Raw genomic sequence first — 18881 nt, forward strand, 5'->3', positions numbered from 1 at the left:
AAAATAAATTTATTTTAGTTGAACGGATGGACTATTTTTTTGTTTTTATTGCAAAGTATACCAAGTAAAAGGACGTTTCTCAATGGTATCAAAGCTCAATCAACATGTTCTTTTTGAAGGCTTTGATTTAGTGCAATAGAATTTCCTATTATTATTAGAGTTAATGTCTATAAAATTCTTTACTTTTAATTTTATTATAATTATATTTTATATATTTTTTTACTCATTAAAATTTAACCTTTTAAATTACTCGTATTTTATTATTATTTATATTATTAAAAATTAATAAAATTATTATGTCATTTTTATTTTAGATAAAATTAATAATAATTTAAAAGTTTAGAGTAAAATTATAAAAAAATAAAAGTATACAATTTTTTTGATAATTATTTATTTTATTACTATTTTTTTAAAAGATGAAAAAATGAAAACTAAATTTATAATTTTAGATGACTTACATATTCTTTTGCTTAACTTTAAGCAAGTTAAACTAGACAATTAAATATTTAATTCACATATTATTAATTTTCTTTTTAAAATCCACTCTAAATATATTAGTGTAATTTAGAATGATAGATTATTATTATATTTTAGAGTTAAAAAATATTCTAAAAAATTATTTTATTATTTTTAATATTTTTAAATTGAATTATTTTAAATTATTTTTTAATACTTCATAATTGTATATTTAATAAAATTATTTTCTTAACGATAATTTTAAAAGTAATCTTATATAGTAAGTATATTAAACAGATGGAAAAAAAATTGGTTGATAATAATTTCAATCATCAATACAAATTATTATTACTATAAAACTATTGATAGAAATTAAAAAAAAAAATTGAATAATAATATAAATAATAATTTTTAAATATATTTAATAATAAAAAAAGTATTTTAATAATTTATAGGACATAATTTAATTTGAAAAATATAAATATAAATTACAATAAGTATAAAACATAAAATTCTTTTGCAATTAATTTTAAATTTTATTGAGCCTGATGTAACGTGTGGTAATTTTATTAATTTTTTAACGATTTAAATAATAATAAAATTATAATAAATAAAAAATATATTTTTTTAGCCATTAACTCTTATTATTATATAATAAATTACTCCATTTAGCAGTAAATAAAACATAAATATTCGCCCTGTTAATTCTCTAATACTGTTTCAAGTTTTTTATTACTTGCCGGCCCAAAAGCTTCTTAGAAAATCCTACTTTTTCTTCTACGTTAAAGTTGAGTAGTTGTTGTGGAGAATAATTTCTGTGTAAAATAATTATTATTTTATTTATTTGGCTGTAACATCGAGAATGAAATTAAGGATATATTTTGATTGTAATATTGAAAATCAATTAAAAAATATTAATTCATCGAATAATATTTTCATTCATATAAATCTTTCAATGCTAAAGTTTAGGAATATATTAATATATTAGACACAATCACCCTTGTGGAAAAAGACATTCAAATAAGCTATTGAGTGAAGAAAAGTTCCTCCTTCTAAGTTGCTTAGCAAGAGAAACTTCTCTAATTTTCGTTTTCCTTTAAATTTTTTTATTAAAATTTAAATAAGTCAAATCTAATTTGTTTAGTTAAATAAAATTTTATGTTTAAAATAAGTTTTATCTAACAAAATATTTTTTAAATATTAAAAATGATTTATTATTTTTATCCTTATTTTGATTAAAAATAGACATAATTTAACTTTGATTAAAAACATTAAAAAAAACTTCAAAAACATGATACATAATATTTTTTAAGTAAAAAAAATATCAATATTAAAATACAGAAGCTATATGAGAAATTCTTCTAATTTAATTTAATTTAATTTAAGTCCTTTCTTATCTGTTAAATTTATTTCAAAATTCTGAACCAAATTAAAATATAATAAATAAAATTAAAAATCTATTTTTTTAATTAATTTGACAAATTATAATTTTTAACTTATACTAAAATCCGTATATTCTTTATTGATCATAGGATGACAATTTTATATATTTCTCTCTTTTTTTAAAAAAATAAAAAAGAAAATGATGCGTGTAGATAATATAAAAATACACTCCCATCATATAGAATCCAACAAAATTTAGCAATTTCACCTCCCACCCCATCTCCAACATCAGCTCCAATGGCTACTCTGAGCTACATTTCAGTGACTTCAGCGACAACACCCATCTCCCAAAACTCCTCACCAACACCACCGCCACAAATTCCAATCCCAAGACCGACCAAACTGATACTGCCCAAAAAGAAGCCTTTGGAAGGGTCCACTGGGACTGGGGCGGCACCTGTGGAGTATGCAGGTCCACCTACCACATCTGGCCTCCGCAAGTATTGGGGAGGTGAAGAAGAAGACCCTTTAACCTCTGATGAGTTTATTTGGAACAAAGACTTCATGGGCCGTATGGCGAAATTGGTTCAGGACCCTGATGTGTCCTCTCTTGAACCCACTCCGGTTAAGGTTCTGTTTCTTTCTTTTTCCCCCTTTCTTTAACTCGTTTCTCTTATAGGTTTTTATGTCTCTTATCAGCTCAGTGTAATAGCATTGTGGCTTTGCCTAGGCTCCCTTTACTTTCAAAAAAAAAAAAACTTATACTGTATTCTATATGGTTGTTCATGGTCCAAATGCAGCGGAAAAGGGAAAAAAATTAATCAGTGTAATACATTGTTCGCTCATTCGTTCAAGGTCTTTTCTAGTTACTGTTCTACCATTAGATATTGTATTTGCTTTTTACATTGCTTTCGTAAGAACTCAAAATCAGATGAAGACAGACTTCATCTTCCAACTCTTCTTCTTTGACTAAAACAGAGCATTATGGTGAAAATATGAACAAGTCTTTATTTCTTTATAGATTTACTTGGTTTTATTTATTCAATTTGATTGTGATATTTGATATCTTTTGTGTGAACAGGAAGAATCTTCTGGTTATCTTAGTTTAAACAGAGTCATGAGTTTGGATAAGTATGTCCTCACTTGCTCATAAAGCTTAGTTAAGAATTTGCTTACTTACAAGAACGTGCTTTTTCTTTATTTATTTATAAATTGTTCATACTTTCTATTTTGCACATAATCACAGCTTGGAAGTTGATTTGAGCAAAGAGCTTACACACATTCCAAAGCCAATGTCAGGACTGCCAGTTGAGGCCGCAATCAAGGTAAGTTCAGTGCTTTTGAATTCTTAATCAAAGACTTCAAGATGTTAGCGGAGTTTTGCATTGGCTCTTTTCTTTTACCTTTTTTGGGAATGTAATGAATCTCAGGGAAGAATTGGCAACTCTAAAAAATGGAGATTGGTACCAACACGCCGTGAGCAGGAGAAGTGGGATAAAGCAACGAAGGCTGCAACTGGCGGCAGTGTATGTTCCATACTTACTCTTCTGTATTATACTTCTATTGGTGCATTTGTTACTTTGCAATCTCTTATCATGCTAGTTAAGCTTTCCTAGGTAACTTGTTAAACTTCTTCACAATCTTTGATTGTAAACTCAACTTTGAGTAGACTCTTGGAGGTCTTCATAGTTTTACTGAATTCAGTATCACTTTGAAGGATGCTTTTTAGATTTTGGGGTCTCATTTGCACATAGCTTGTAGGATGTGATATTGCGGGAAACAAAGAGGCCTGAAGGTGATCCTGTATTATTGGCTGCTCAATCAAGGGAGCAGTATTTTAAGGTACTTTATTTTAGCTTATGGTCCCACAACAGCATGTGTTTTCAATGGTCTTTTTATTATACCCAAGTATCAAATTATCAAAATTAATCTTTTTTGATGCTTCCGACATGATATTTTTTCCACTTTGTTGGGCAGTTGAAGAAGATGTTGCAGATTCTTACCTTGGGTATAGGTGGTGTTGGATTGGTCTCGGCTTATATCTCTTATTCTCCAGAAATTGCTGCTAGGTAAACCATATGCTTGCAAAAGTTCAAACCTCTACACAACTAGGTAGACACCTTTACCAAAATGGTTATGACTTGGAAAACTCAATTTCATGCTTTTATTCCTTTGAACCCATACTCATAAACATTTCAAACTATATACTTCCCTAACAAAGTTTATTCTAATTAAATAGATACGCCCTATGATGACCCAAGTGCATGAACTACTCTAGGAATTGCCATTATCATTATAATAATAGATCATGCTTAAGCATCTAAATTATGTCCACAACTCAAATACTAGGCTTCAAAAGGTTTTTAGTCCGCCACATGTTTTAAATAGTGGTTTAACCCATATCATACTTGTTGAATGGTCCATGCATAAATATGGATTTATAATCTCCTAAGTTGGTCTGTGCTGTTTCAATCTTGATTCTATTTTTAAGTGTTACTCCAATGGTTGCTGCAGAGAATACTTTTTAACTTGGACAAAAGTTGAATTTCTTGCTCATAGCTTATTCACTTCCTAGTTCTGATAGTTACGGTTCATATTTTATTTTATGCTTCCAGTTTTGGTGCTGGATTGATTGGATCTTTAGTGTATATACACATGCTTGGGAGTAGTGTTGATTCCATGGCAGATGGAGCCAAGGGCCTCATCAAGTATGTATATCTCCTTTACTTGTAGATGTTAGTTATCGTAAATGACTCGACACTGCATGGAAAATGAATTGTACTGACATGCTACGTTTTATACATACTCAACGGCATTCATGCTATTATTATTATCTGAAAGAAATGTGAAAGTTTGACTTGCTCAAAGAGTTGCTTAAAAAAGAAATTACATGTGTGGATTTGGGAATTGTTGATCAAAAAACAGTCATATGGCTATCATAAACCTTAGCATTTTTCTTCATCCTCACTTTTTCCCAAGCAAGAGGGAGAAGAAAAAAAGGAAAAGGAATCCTTTTATTTACTTCCCATTTTCCTCTCTCCAGTCTCCACTAATGGATGTTATTGAAGGCTCTGGCTAACAAGCTTCAGCGGGTTTTGTTGACAATAGCTGCCATAGGAAAGCTATTATTTATTTTGGGCGTGATGGAAATCACATTGTTTCCTCTACTAAATTTTGAGAATACACGAATGAATTTCTTATTTTAGCTTAATAATGACTTCCTTGCAGGGGGGCAGTTAGTCAGCCAAGGCTGCTAGTTCCGGTTATCTTGGTCATGATATATAACCGGTGGAATGAGTAAGTGCTTATTGTATCATGTTATTGTTGGTATTTGTTACCATTTAAGGACTCCTTTCTGAAATCAATTCATGATTCTGGATAGTTTGTCTTTATAAATTGCAATTGTAATATCAAACTTTGATCTATGCTGTGAATGAGTGAGTTTCCCTGCATGAGGGCCCGACTGTGCACAAAAACCAAGACTCTAAAACGACAGCTTCCTTATAAAGCTAAGAAATAAACTTCCTTGAGAAGCTTTAGTTTGCAGCATAAACTTTATAATTACTGCTGAGTTAAACTGCTATATGATGTGAGTTTAGTTGGACAGAATCTTGGATTTAAGATCAAGAACAGTATCTTTACCGAGCGATAAGATTTACGAGCCTTATATTTAATCTAGAAAATTGTTATTCATGTAGTCCTAGCATCGTGTGATGGATTTTTGAAGTTGTAATACTTCAGATATCATGTTATATGATTTTCTGATAGATTGTTTTTATGGACCATTTCTTTTCTGGCATGGATCTTTTATTCTTCCATAAGGTTTGTTTTCTAATAAAAAATTGAACATTGAAGGCGTGGTTCCTCACATTTTTATGACTGGGTTATAGTGACTGTATATTGTTTGGCTGCTGCAGAATCCTTGTTCCAGACTATGGATTAATGCACTTGGAATTGATACCAATGCTAGTAGGATTTTTCACGTACAAGATTGCAACTTTGGTTCAAGCTATGGGGGATGCATTTAATGTAACTGTTGAAAAGACAAGTTTAGAAGAATTTTAATATGCAGGGTGTAGCAATTCTGACATGATTGCAGAGGTATTGTGTTTCAGTTGCTGCTACATACACATTGGCGTTTGGCTACTGATTTCTGGACCATTTCTTTGGCGTTGCTTGATTTTGGCGATGCAGTGGAAAATGATTGGCACTGGGGAACAGATAGAATTAGAATTATCTTGTGTTATATATATGATTTGTATAGAGAAAAATATATTATTTTACATTCTAAAGTAGGTTGGAGAACTATAATTAAAAATCGAGCTTAACTTGAAAATGTTGTTTTATCAGACATCATTTGTTCTGACAATGCAATAAGAAAATCGATTAAAATTTTCACAAAAATTCAATTTAATTTACATTTTAATAAAAAATTTAATATATAATTTTATAAGATTCATTTAGCCACCCAAACAAAGAATCTACTTGGGAAGACATACTAGCTTACTAATTTAGGGATTTAATTAGATGCTGCTCAAAGCCTTCCATAAATACACAGCTCATATTTTTCATGTCGAGTCTATTATATATGATAAATATAACCAACGGGAATAACACACATCACTGTCTTAACCAGTGTTTTGCATGCCAGCAGCAATACCCTTCATGGTCAAGATGAGGGTATCTTCCAGACCAGGAGCATACTCGCTTGTAGGATTAAGCTTGACAAGCTCTGCAGCTGGTTTGGTCGATTCCATGTATTCTTTTGATAGGTGGGGTCTCACCGTTACATAGTAGTCAGGATCACGAATACGCTTCAGAGTGTAAACTTGGCAGACATTAAGAGTTGTGATATAGGCATCACGAAGTCGAAGCCTTTGCTTCAAGTATGGGTCTCCTTCAAGAAGATCTTTGTGACCAGCAATCTACAGCAGAAAACACAAGTAATTTATTCATGTAAATACAAAATATTTAAAGAAGTCTGAAGATTTTGTTATATGTGATTCTGTGGTATTAGTTCAATTCTGTTAACGTTTGATTCTGTGTTGGTTCTTTCCTTCATCAGGAAAGAGGTGCTGTCATAAATGCTTCAAGCCCCAACAATTGTGAGCTTAGAAATGTGAAAAGGGTGAAATCTGATAGATTTTAACTCTCCTAATTACCTTTAGGAGAAAGCTCTTGGTTTCTTCATAGTTCGCTCTCAAGCGCTCTCCAAAAGGCCATAATTCTTTAGATACCAGAAGCTTGTCATATAACGCAGCAATTCCTGGATCACCCTTGGCAAACACCATCTCAACCAAGTCAATTGTGACCCTGAAGAAAGGCCATTGATTGTACATTTCCTGGAGCATCTGAAGATTCTTTATATCCTTCTCAACGACATGTCTAAATGCTGCCCCGAAGCCAAGCCAGACAGGTAGATGGAACCTTGTTTGAGTCCAAGCAAAGATCCAAGGGATTGCTCGGAGTGATTCAATCCCACCACTTGGCTTTCTTTTAGATGGTCTACTTCCAATATTCATCCGACCATACTCCAACTCTGGTGTTGCCTGCAGCAGCATTTGAATCCCAAACATTTGAGATACATCAATTAGCATACTAACTGTCAACAAAGAAATCTAAGACTTGGTTCAAACAATTTAGACTTGCAACATTTGCAGTACATTATTTTATAAGTATACATTTGATGCCATTCAAGAATTAATAAGATATATCCCTTTCTTAAGTAGGCAGCGTTAATATGTTTAAGTACCATTGGTTCTTACTTCCTACAAGAACATACAATGTATTAATAGCAGCAGACATGAAGAGTTCCGCTGCCACGATAAAGACTAAACAGAACAGATGAACAAATAGACAGTGATTGAGCAGAATACTTACAAGGCGAAAGTATTCAACAAAACGGGGTTCTTGAAAGACTATGGAACGATATTCCTTAGTGGCAATAATTGCCATCTCATCCATAAGGGCACGCCATTCTGGCTTTGGTGAGATAGGAGGATGCATTCCGTGCTCAAGTGTGGCTGCTGTAAAACGCTGAAGTGTTCTGAAACACAAATGCTCCTCCCCAAAAGACTGTTCAATAACTTCACCTTGAACTGTCACACGAAGTGATCCATGAATGGTATCAGGTGGTTGAGATAAGATAGCAAGATGAGTGGGTCCTCCTCCCCTTCCAACTGTCCCACCTCGGCCATGGAACATCGTTAGCTTCACTCCATACTGCTTTGCCACTTTCACAAGCTCTTCCTGAGCTTTATATAGCTGCCAAGCAGCAGAGAGACGCCCAGCATCCTTTCCAGAATCAGAGTACCCTATCATGACTTCTTGCTTCCCGTTGATCCGGTTTCTATACCAATCAACTGAGAAAAGACGAGCAACAGCAGCTGGAGCAGCTTCAAGATCAGCAAGCTTTTCAAACAATGGAACAACCCTCAATGGCTGCTTGACATGACATTCACGCTGTAAAAGCTCAACAGCAAGTACATCAGATGGTGCTGTAGCCATTGAAATTATATAGGCACCAAAGTTATCTGGAGGAAGTTCCGCAATGACATGAAATGTGTCTAATACATCAGCAATTTCTTCTGTTTTAGGAAGATCAGGACCAAAAAGAGGTCGCTTGCCTCTGAGCTCAGACAAGAGCCATTCCTGCCTGCGTTCCTCAGACCATTCTCGATAAGATCCAATCCCCAAATACTTTGTAATAGCATCAAGAACATCAGTGTGCCTGTCAGATTCCTGTCGGATATCAAGTCTTACAAGGGAAAGCCCAAAGGTAGAAACTTGCCGTAGGAAATCAAGAAGGCTTCCATCTGCAATAGGTCGATCACCACAAGCACAGAGTGATCTGTAACAGAGTTCAAGAGGCTGCAAGAACTATAAGAACAAAAGAACATTCGTCAGTACTAGCTTCATTATCCTGTGGATAACTGAAAAATCATGAACAATTAATTGCAAATGGAAGTCTGAGGGCCCTCTCATGCTAAGATAAGAACAATTCAGGAGTTTCCTTCCTGCACCTACTTCATAGAACCAGACCTACCTTGGAAAAATAAACAGGTGGAGGTGCATCATATAACAATAAATGCATAAAACAATAGCAGTGGACCATAGATTTGATTGAATTGCAATAATAACAAGCAACTTGGACATATTTTATCACTGGCAATTAATAAATTAAAGATTTTATGCCAGGAGAACTTCTGAATGCTACTGCAAACATTTTAAGTCTTAGAAATTCATTATTACGAACTTCAAGAATATTTTCAATGACCATCGACTACTAACCAAATCTCCAGGCATTGCTCCAAAACCTCAGCAACCTGCTGCTGATCAAATTCTCAGCTTTGGAGTGACGCTTGATCAATTCAAGTTACATTTATCACCTAAAACATTAGGATATAAATTCTTTACTTGCTATTCCACATTTCTGTTCTTCCATTTGGTACCTTGATTTGGCCTCACATTGTACTTTTGCATTTGACAAAACAAAAGCATCATATACAATATTTATTTATGACTTACAACTTATGCCAAATTAAAGCTGGCTTATTTCATGAATGAACTATTGTTTACGATATGTTATCTGTTCTTTTTCTCATATAAAGAAAAGGAGATTTTTATATTATCCGCACATTCCTGATATCAATTAGTTTTAGTTTCAACATGCATATAAATTAAAATAAATATCAATTTAGTGGGATAAATGGAAAGTAAATAGAGTTGAAACCTGCTCAACATTAGTAAAAGTCGCTTCCTCAGGAATGTCAGAAATACCATTGACTAGTAAATGACGAGAGCGTTCACGTGTATTATAAAGTTTGTCCCTCACATCACCAAGAATAACTCGATAAGGTTCACTTGCAGGAATCTGTTTCCAAAATTCTGTGTACAACATGCATTCAAAAATGCCCAAATAAATAAATAGATTTTAAATGTTAATAAAACCCCACAAAGAAAAATCCTATAGTGCAAGCAGCTTTAGACATATTAAAGAAAAAATACATTCCCACATAATTTATTAAATAAGGCATACAATCTTTCAGAAGTGATAGTAACTTTGGTATTTGGCATCTCGACATCACAAATTAAACAAAACTTACAACATAAAATCAGAGGAATGCAAAATAAACTTGTGATTTAATGATGTTTTAAGACATTTCTAAAATCCATATTCCAATCTAGAAATTGAAATCACAATTACTTACCTATATAGTGTTTTGCATCTCTCCTTGAAGACCTATGCAGTTCATCTGCATGAACACGAAGTTCATCATTGCATCGCCACATTGACAACTGCAAATAAAATCATATGAAAAAGGAGGTGATTAATAATAAGAAGAATGGCATAATTATAATCTAAAAACTTCTGAAATGTTCATTTTTATACCTCAAACATAAGATCCTCTATTTGTGAGAAATATAAGTTGGCAGCCATCATTCTAGCCAGTAAACAAACATCCCTTGTAACTTCAGGAGTTACTCGAGGATTTCCTGCAATTCACCATCAGACACACTGTATTTAAAAGAAAAGTACCACAGTGAAAAAGAACATGCAGCTCAGTGAACAGGGGATGAGAGAAGGAAATGCAAGAAAATTCATGCATTCAATAACTTCCACCTAGATTTGATATTTTGCAGGCAAGCAATATAGAACAAGACCAACAACATAATTGTAGATAGCTGACATCTCCACATCTTGGAGAAATTATTAAGTGAACCTTCCTCTTGAGCTTGTCGAGGTGACAAGCTAATCATGGATGAATCAAACATGTCTGCGAGTTAATGTGCAATGTTTTTATGTGTATCAGGAATCCAATGATGTCTTTTTGCCTTCTTGTTATAGCAAGTCAGTTGGTCTTAAAAATAAAATCCTAAATCATAGTAGGAATGTGAAAACTATTTTCAGAAATGAAGTCAACAATATTTTTAGTTTGAATGTCAACTATCAATTGAGCATACAAGAAATAAGTCAGGAAAGCAACAGCTTAATGCAACAAAGAGACACACCATCACGATCACCACCCATCCAAGAAGAGAATTGGATGAGAGGAGCATTATAAGGGATTCGTTCATTTATCCCAATATTCTTCAAAGCTGTGTCAACTCGGCGCAAGAACTTTGGGACACCCTTCCAAATTGTCTCATGGAAGTAGCTCATTCCAGCTCTCATCTCATCTTGTGGAGTTGGAGGAGTCCTTCGGATCTCATCTGTGCGGAATGCAGCTTGGATCTGCATAAGAGAAAGAGATGCATTTGCAATGGAAACCATTATGGAAACTATATTATCAATAATATATTAATATGCAGATCATCAACAAATGAAAGAAGAAGAAAAGTTTTTCAGAAGCCTGAGTCACATGTGGGAAGAAGATATGCATTTCCACACATTGACAATGTTCATTCCATTAATCAAAAAGAAGAGAAGTTCAGCACTCTGTCGTAGAACAAGAAATAATATTTTTTTATTCATCTTCAGGCTACAAGGATCAAGTGAAAAATCAGTGTCATGCAAAAATAATCCCATTGCTTTACATTGTTTTGTGTGGCTAACTAAATAAAAGAAAATGAGACCACCTGTGATACTGTTACCAGAAATGGAACTTATTTTGCAAAAGGGTACTAGCATCAGAACAAAAAGCATGAGATTGACTGCGTTATCCTTGTGGCTAACTCAAGACAAAAAATGAAATAATTACCCATGTGCATTGTTGGTGGAACTAAAATAATTTTTGTGCCAATATGTGAAATGGTATTTTCTCAAGCAAAGCTCTTTAAACATAATTAACGCCTCATAATTTCTGTTAAGAACTTTATTAGAAACAAAAAATTAAGAAAACATAGCATTGACATCTCCATACCTCCCTTTGTAAGGCCTCATCAAGTTCCTGCTTATCATCTGGAGTAATGTCCTTAGCATACAATTGAGTCAAACAGTTCCGAATCCTGAAAATGTGGCAAACAAAACGTATCACCAAGTATCCAAGGAAAGAAATCATTTACCATAGTGGAATCTTCAGGATTCAGCTAACGACCAGTAGATATAGCATACATCAGGCAGTGAACAATCGCATGATGGATCAGAACAAGAAACATATCACTAAAAATTGTCTAAGAATGTCAGTTCCACAATGATCCTCTTCCAGAGTGTTAATCATTCAGGCATGTGGAATACAAACCTCGCATGCTTTTGAAGCAAAGATCTACGAACAGATTGAGTGGGATGTGCGGTTAACACTAAATCCACAGTCTGGTTCTTCAGAGCATCAAAAACTTCTTCTGGGGACTTCTTCAATTGCACCACAAGCCTCTTGAGGGTCTCTTCAATGTCTGATTCAGTTGTTGCAGAGTTCTCATCAGCAAAATCTCCCTTCTTTAATTTAATCCTCCGCCTATAAGCTATTTGAACTTCTTCAGCCAAGTTGGCCAAGTTAAGCATGTGGGAAAATGATTTTGCAACAACAATTGAATCCCCAGGATCCAAACTCGTAAGCACTTTCCCAAGTTCCTCCAACTTTTGAGGGTCATGCTTCCCTTCATACTCAGCAGAAAGCTCATAACAATCTTGAACCTAGAACATTTAAAATTGAAGCATCAATCAGTTACTTGTAAAAGCAGAATATTAAGTTTGCACATTACGATAAAAGAGATTCCTTCAGTCCAGCATGTACTAGAGCAGCTTTAGCACACCCTCTAATACATTGCCAAGAGCTTGATATTTCGCTAAAGACATACAAATATATGTTAAAAATAATAACAATTTACATGTACAGCGAGATGCAGGTGAAGACAATTAAATCAAAGCACGAACCTTTCTTAAAACCTGAAAAACGACTGAATTTAACCTCATTTAAGCATTTAAGGGTAGAAAATTGAACTGGCTACCTAAAAGGTTAGACATATTGTCGAATAAACTGATAATTGCCTCCGCAAATTCCATTGAAACAGAAAAAAAAACAACATTTTTGTCCATGAAAAATTGGCTTCATAGACAGAAACAGCCAAAGCTAAAACAATCACTTCAAACCACACAAAGAGCATATCTAGAAAGATAAAAAAGAAAAATGTATACCGTCTCTCTGATCTCCTCTCCATGCAAATCCTGCAAGATATCAAGAAATCGGTCCAATAACAGAGCATCATACTCCACCAACTTGTCATCCTCGGAAACTTTCCGAGGGGCCAGTAGCCTGAGCTGAGCATCAATTGATGCCATCTTCTCCAGATTCCTAGCAGCCATAGGATTGTGTTGCGCAGCCCTGTTACTTTGCTATACGAGCAGAAGTGAAGGTGGGAAAGAAAATATAGCAATGGAAAAGAAAGCAAGAGCAGTAGAGAGTGGAAGTGAATCTCGTGAACCACACGAGAAGAATAAGAGGAAGAGAAGAAGATGACGTAGTTTTGTGGAGAACTGGATGCCCTTTCACCACCACTTTGGGACACCTATAAAAGTTTCCAAGTTGCGACGTGGGATCACCGCTCACGGGAGAGACGGTGAAGACTTGATGTTCACAAGTTATACTATACAGGCCAAAAATAATAATAACAATAATTAAAATAAATAAATAATAAATATTTTTCTTTAAATAATAATTATAAAAAAATAGATGAATAAATGAATAGTCATCTTTATATTTTCGGTATAAAAACATACTTTATCATATAATTTATTTAATAATAATGAAAAATATATAAATATCTGAGAAGCCATTTATGTTCGTGTGCAATAATTTAAAATAAAATATTTATATTTTAACTTTAAAAATATTTTTTTTAATTAAAAAAATTCTATCTATTTAATTTGGATGGATAAAATAAAAACCTTTTCATTCAAACATAAGCTTAATGTTAAAAGAATTCTAAATTCAGAAAATCTTTTTAATCTAACACTCTTTTTTCAAAGAAATATTTTACATGTTTTTTTAATTGAAAAAATATTTTTTTTCGTTAGTGTTTCAAAATAATTTAAAAGTCAAAAGATGTAAAAAAGTTTTTTTTTTTTAAAACAAATGGCAAATTTTTTTTTAAAAAAATGTCATTAAGACGATGAAATAAAAATGTAATTAAAAGCATAAATTGGAAATAGAATCTACTCATTAATAATATATTTTTAATTGGAAAATATGTTTTCCATTTCGTATGCTATTTTTCGTTTTGATAAATAATATAAAAAAAAATTATATATATATATTCTTTTAAACGGAGATTAGAGAATTGAACATGAAAATTCTCATATGTATTCAAATGCACTTATTACCAAATTAAATATATGAATACTTATATATATTAATTTTAAAAAAAATTAAAAATAAAACTACTGGTTGTATTAATAAAATTTTATCAAATAAGAGAGATATCATTTCAAATAGAGAAACGATTATGACGACAAACTCATTTAATAGAAATATTAGTTCTGGAGTCTAACAAAAATTTATAATTATTCAAAATCAAACTCAATTCAGAAATGTCTAAATGTGTAAACTGGAAAACTTGAATTACCTGTAAACAGTCTATAAGAATGTAGCCATTAAAAGGCAAAAATTCCGTCGCAAAGAGCAAACAGCAATGGAGAGCTAAAACTTCAATAATTACCGGCGTACTATTACCTTCCGAGAAACTAAAAACACCACGTTGAAATATACTCTCGGAGTTTTTCACAACATAACCATAGCCAATAAAATCTTGAACTTGAAACAAAACCCTATCAACTTGACAAAACCAACTGAAATTGTCGAAACTTGAAGATGACGCACGAATTTTGAGAAAAATAGTTTTAGGATCACGAGCAGGGTTAGAGGAATAAAACAAATTTCTGCCCTGATATAAAGTAGCTGTGATATTTCCATGCAAAACACCAACATGTTGAGCAGCTTCCAACCCAAGATATGATGCGTGACGTCTTCCACAAGGTGAGCTGCTGAATTTTGCACCTGGTTCCATAATGATGGGTTCCTTACCGACCATAATCTCCATGCACAGACCATTACAAAGGTTTTTCGAACCTTACTGGGACTTCAAAATCTATAGTAAAAAATTAAAAAAATTATCATTAGACGGTAAATTTCCCACTCCCTCTAACCTCCAAACTTCTTTGGACACATGACAATGCAACAAAATATGATTGACACTTTCATCTTAATAGCACCAAAGACATCTAGCATCCACATCCACACCCTTTTGCCTTAAGTTATCCTTTGTAGGCTATTTTTACAAGCTCTCCAACAGAAATCCTTCACTTTTGGAGAGACAGAAACATTCCACAATCTAGTCCACAACTTACCCCCACATTAAAAGATGATCTTCTTAGCAAGTCCATATACACAAAGTATGCGGACTTCACCGTATACACACCTCTTTTATCAAAGTGCCACAAGAAGAAATTTTCCTTATTAGTAATACTAATAGGAATACTAATAATAACCCTGATATCTCTTGAAGAAAAAAGTTTCATTAAAAGAACAATGTTCCAAACCCTCTATTACCTTCAAAAAGATCACAAACACACAAATGTAGTTCAATAAAATCGGGGCCAAAGGTATTCTCCTTAGGAATCCAAGGAGCTGAAGCCACTAAAATTTTCTCTCTATTACCCACCCTCCACCTTGTACCCCTTCGAATCAATTCTCTTGATGCTATCACACTTTTCCAAACAAAACTAGCACCATTACTTACATTGGCGGAAAATAAATCACCATTTGGGAAGTACTTTGCTTTAAAAACTCTATAACAAAGAGTATTATAATTTGTTAAGAACCTCTACAATTGTTTGCCATGTAAAGACAAATTAAAACTCCTAAAGTCCTGAAACTCCATACCCCCTCTTTATACTATATATTTTCTCCCACGCTAGCCAATTAATACTCCTCCGCCCTTCTCTTTTACCCTCCACCAAAAGCAATTGACCATTCTATGCAATTCATTCAAAATATTAATTGGAATAAAAAACATATTCATGCAATATGCAGGTATAGCCTGCAATATAAATTTTATGAGAACCTTCCTATCTGCTCTAGATAGGACATGTGTTGCTCCATGAATTAATCATCTTCCATATTCTTTCTTTTAAAAAACCAAAAATTATTTTTTTATTCCTCCCAATAAGAGAAGGTAACTCCAAATAGGCACTATAACTCAATGGTAAATGAACATCCAGAATATTATTGATATTAGACCTTACAGAGGAGACCACATTGAGACTAAAGAAAATGTCAGATTTATTGAAGTTCACCACTTGTTCAGAAGCAATCGCATAGGTATTAAAAATAGATTTAATACTATTTGCTTTCTCCAATTTAGCATTAAAAAATAGCAGAGAATCAAAATAGATTTAATACTATCTGTTTTCTCCAATTTAGCATAAAAAAATAGTAGAGAATCATTTGAAAAAAATAAACGTGAGATTTTTTGACATCTAGCACCTACCCTATATATTAATTTTAAAATATAAATTAAGTTTTCAGGATTAATTGTAATTTTAAAATAAAATTAACAGAATAGGCAACAGTGATTTAAAAAAAAAAATTCAATTGTAAGCTACTTCTAAAGCACTTTTTTAGTGCTATTGATTCTGTATATTTAACCTTAATTAATGAATTAAAAGAAATCCCTAAAATTTATATAAAAAAAAGACTTAATTTTTCCTGACCAATAGACCCAACACCCATCACAAAAAATAAATAAATAAACAAAAGCGGTCGGTTCCAGAAGATTTGAAGAAAAAATGTGTTTGGAGGAGTTTAGAAGCAGCGATTTTGGCAATTGAGATGGTTGAAGTCTCTACGTCTTTCAGATTGAGATGGTTATGTCTCTCAAAGTGGAGCGTCAGAGATGGGGCAGGTAAAAATATGTTTATTACTCACTCACAATCACTTGCCTCTCGATTCAAAGAATAAAATTTTAATTATTTTAATTTAATTTAATATAGTTTTATCAATTCATCATAATTTCTTCATTAGATTTAAAATTTCAGAAAAAAAAAAAAAAGAAAAAAGAAAAAAACAGTGCGCGATTATAACTGGAAAATAAAAACACAATGTGCATATGCATCATCGGATCCACTATGAAAACCAGACGGTTTAAGAAAGGGAAGTTTTGTGACTTCCTCAATCGCGAACCGATTCCACCAATTGGGCTAGAAAGCAACCTCCAATAAGAAGAAGGCCAACAAAGATTGATTACTTTCATCTTAACTGCCATACAACTTAAAAACACAGAGTCTGGAAATGTTTTCACCTACATACATGAAGATAGCCACAGAAAGTACATAAAAAACAAACGAAAAAATACAGATCTAAAAAGAAAATTTTCTTTTGAAGCAACGATTTGTGGTAAACACTAATAAAAAATATTTATTTATCCACAATTCAGCCTAGAGATGGAGAGAAGGAAAAAGCAGCGGATCCTTTCCTTTTTTACCCAGAAAATGACAAATAAAGCAGCTGTTTGAAATCGGAAACAAAAGGAAAAGGAAAAAAACCAGAGGTTTTTTCTCTCTTTAGCAACGCAATAAAAGAAAGATATTTGAAGGAAGTTTCCATTCGTAACCAATATTTTCCTTCCATTTGCATTGATGCTGCACTACCACTTATCTTTTGTTTTTATAAGCATTTTGTTTTTTTTTTAATTATATATACGTGAATTTCCCATTTTTGTACGTAATATTTATTATAAAATAAAATTAAAAATTAATATCAAACTGCTGTCGGGTGGGATGGGCTACCATGAAAATTTTTGTGAACCGAGATGAACTGGGATTGAGAACAAATTCCATCCAAACCGATCCATGGACATCACCACAGTGAAGTGAATATGGATGATGAATTTCCTCTAAAGTTACCGTTTGGTTCAATCTGCCAAAAATGTAAATACCAAAAACTCAATCCACCATCCAAAAATACATCTATATCATAACTCATAAAATTGGCAACTAACTAACTATTTATTCAAATATTCTGTAACTTTTTTTTTACAGTGACATAACTGTAAAATTTTCATATAATTAAAAAATATATACGTTTTATTTGTATTTTATCATTTGGTAAATAGATAAATAATTGGCGAATTAATGTAAAAAATAATTACAAAGAAAGAGCGTTCCGAGTTAAAAAAAAGGTAGTTTACTATTAATTTTAAAAAATATAAAAATATTCATAAAATATTTAAAACTCTATTTATCATTAATTTTCAAAGATAAATATTCTATTATTTAGTATTAAAATTTAAAATATTTATTAATTGATATATTTGTTTTATAAAAATATAAATTAATTAATTATTTTAATAAAAATATTTTAATTTTTTTCTGCTATTCATCTATTAAAATTAATGATGAATTAATTAGTGAAATTTAAAATTTTAATGATGTTTTAATATATATTTTTTAAATTAAGAAATTAATTAATAATTTTTTTTATAAAATAGAAATTAAATATTAATTTTTTAATAAAAATTTTTATTTTTTAAAAATTAAATTAAATTTTAATTTTTAAATTTTAGTATAATTAATAAATCGATTTATTTATTTGTAAAATTAAATATTTAAACTCTTATATTTTTATTTCATTTAAATTGAAAATTTTTATTAAAATTTATTTAAAAAATAAAAAAATAACTTAAATTTCATAAATATCCTTATTATGGATAAAAAGCTTATATATTTCATAATGAATTTTTAATTTTTTTAATTTTATTTGCTAAATAAGATTCTGTTATGTTACGATACATATATAAATCTTCATCAAAACCCTCACAAGAAAAACTATTACTCTCTGCTTCGAGAGCACTGAAACCATCCACAACATCAAAGTCAAGATCTAAGACAAGGAAGGAATTCCACTAGACCAACAGTGTCTCATATTCGCCAAAAAACAACTTAAGAACGGTCGTACCTTGGCCGATTACAACATCCAAAAGGAATCGACCCTCCACCTCGTCTTCCCTCCCCGTGGTGACATGGAGATCTTTCTAAAAAACCCTTGACCCAAAAGACTATTATCTTTGAGGTAGAAAAGAACGACACCATTGTCCAGGTTAAGATTCAA

General features: G+C 32.0%; 2 protein-coding genes across 3 annotated transcripts; one reads left to right on the forward strand and one right to left on the reverse strand.

Annotated features, from left to right (window-relative positions):
* Positions 1–2069: 2069 nt before the first annotated feature.
* Positions 2070–6190, forward strand: LOC110609525 (protein CONSERVED ONLY IN THE GREEN LINEAGE 160, chloroplastic). The gene is made up of 9 exons (XM_021749147.2): positions 2070–2469; positions 2921–2970; positions 3086–3164; positions 3270–3365; positions 3601–3681; positions 3817–3908; positions 4455–4547; positions 5068–5136; positions 5757–6190. The coding sequence occupies exons 1-9, from the start codon at positions 2137–2139 to the stop codon at positions 5902–5904; spliced, it is 1041 nt and encodes a 346-aa protein (XP_021604839.1). The 5' UTR covers positions 2070–2136; the 3' UTR covers positions 5905–6190.
* Positions 6191–6338: 148 nt separating this feature from the next.
* Positions 6339–13326, reverse strand: LOC110609524 (phosphoenolpyruvate carboxylase 2). Of its 2 annotated transcripts, XM_021749145.2 has the most exons (10): positions 12914–13321; positions 12021–12412; positions 11703–11787; positions 10852–11074; positions 10232–10335; positions 10050–10137; positions 9572–9726; positions 7720–8718; positions 7002–7388; positions 6339–6764 (listed from the first exon to the last, which is right to left on the reverse strand). In XM_021749145.2, the coding sequence occupies exons 1-10, from the start codon at positions 13079–13081 to the stop codon at positions 6468–6470; spliced, it is 2898 nt and encodes a 965-aa protein (XP_021604837.1). In that variant the 5' UTR covers positions 13082–13321; the 3' UTR covers positions 6339–6467. The 2 variants fall into 2 exon arrangements, with proteins under 2 accessions (XP_021604837.1, XP_021604838.1); XM_021749146.2 differs by lacking the exons at positions 6339–6764; positions 7002–7388; positions 7720–8718; positions 9572–9726; positions 10050–10137 and having other exon boundaries at positions 10256–10781; positions 10840–11074; positions 12914–13326.
* Between the last annotated feature and the right edge of the window lie 5555 nt (positions 13327–18881).

Source organism: Manihot esculenta, chromosome 2 (assembly GCF_001659605.2).
Source record: "Manihot esculenta cultivar AM560-2 chromosome 2, M.esculenta_v8, whole genome shotgun sequence".
NCBI classification, from domain to species: domain Eukaryota; kingdom Viridiplantae; phylum Streptophyta; class Magnoliopsida; order Malpighiales; family Euphorbiaceae; genus Manihot; species Manihot esculenta.

Coding starts and splice junctions, on each gene's coding strand:
- LOC110609525 (XM_021749147.2), top strand. CDS start 2,137: ATGGCTACTCTGAGCTACATTTCAGTGACTTCAGCGACAACACCCATC. Junction 3,165..3,269: donor CAGTTGAGGCCGCAATCAAG/GTAAGTTCAGTG, acceptor AATGAATCTCAG/GGAAGAATTGGCAACTCTAA. Junction 4,548..5,067: donor GGAGCCAAGGGCCTCATCAA/GTATGTATATCT, acceptor ACTTCCTTGCAG/GGGGGCAGTTAGTCAGCCAA.
- LOC110609524 (XM_021749145.2), bottom strand. CDS start 13,081: ATGGCTGCTAGGAATCTGGAGAAGATGGCATCAATTGATGCTCAGCTC. Junction 12,413..12,913: donor GAGAGGAGATCAGAGAGACG/GTATACATTTTT, acceptor TAAATGTTCTAG/GTTCAAGATTGTTATGAGCT. Junction 10,138..10,231: donor TAGAGGATCTTATGTTTGAG/GTATAAAAATGA, acceptor TTTTATTTGCAG/TTGTCAATGTGGCGATGCAA.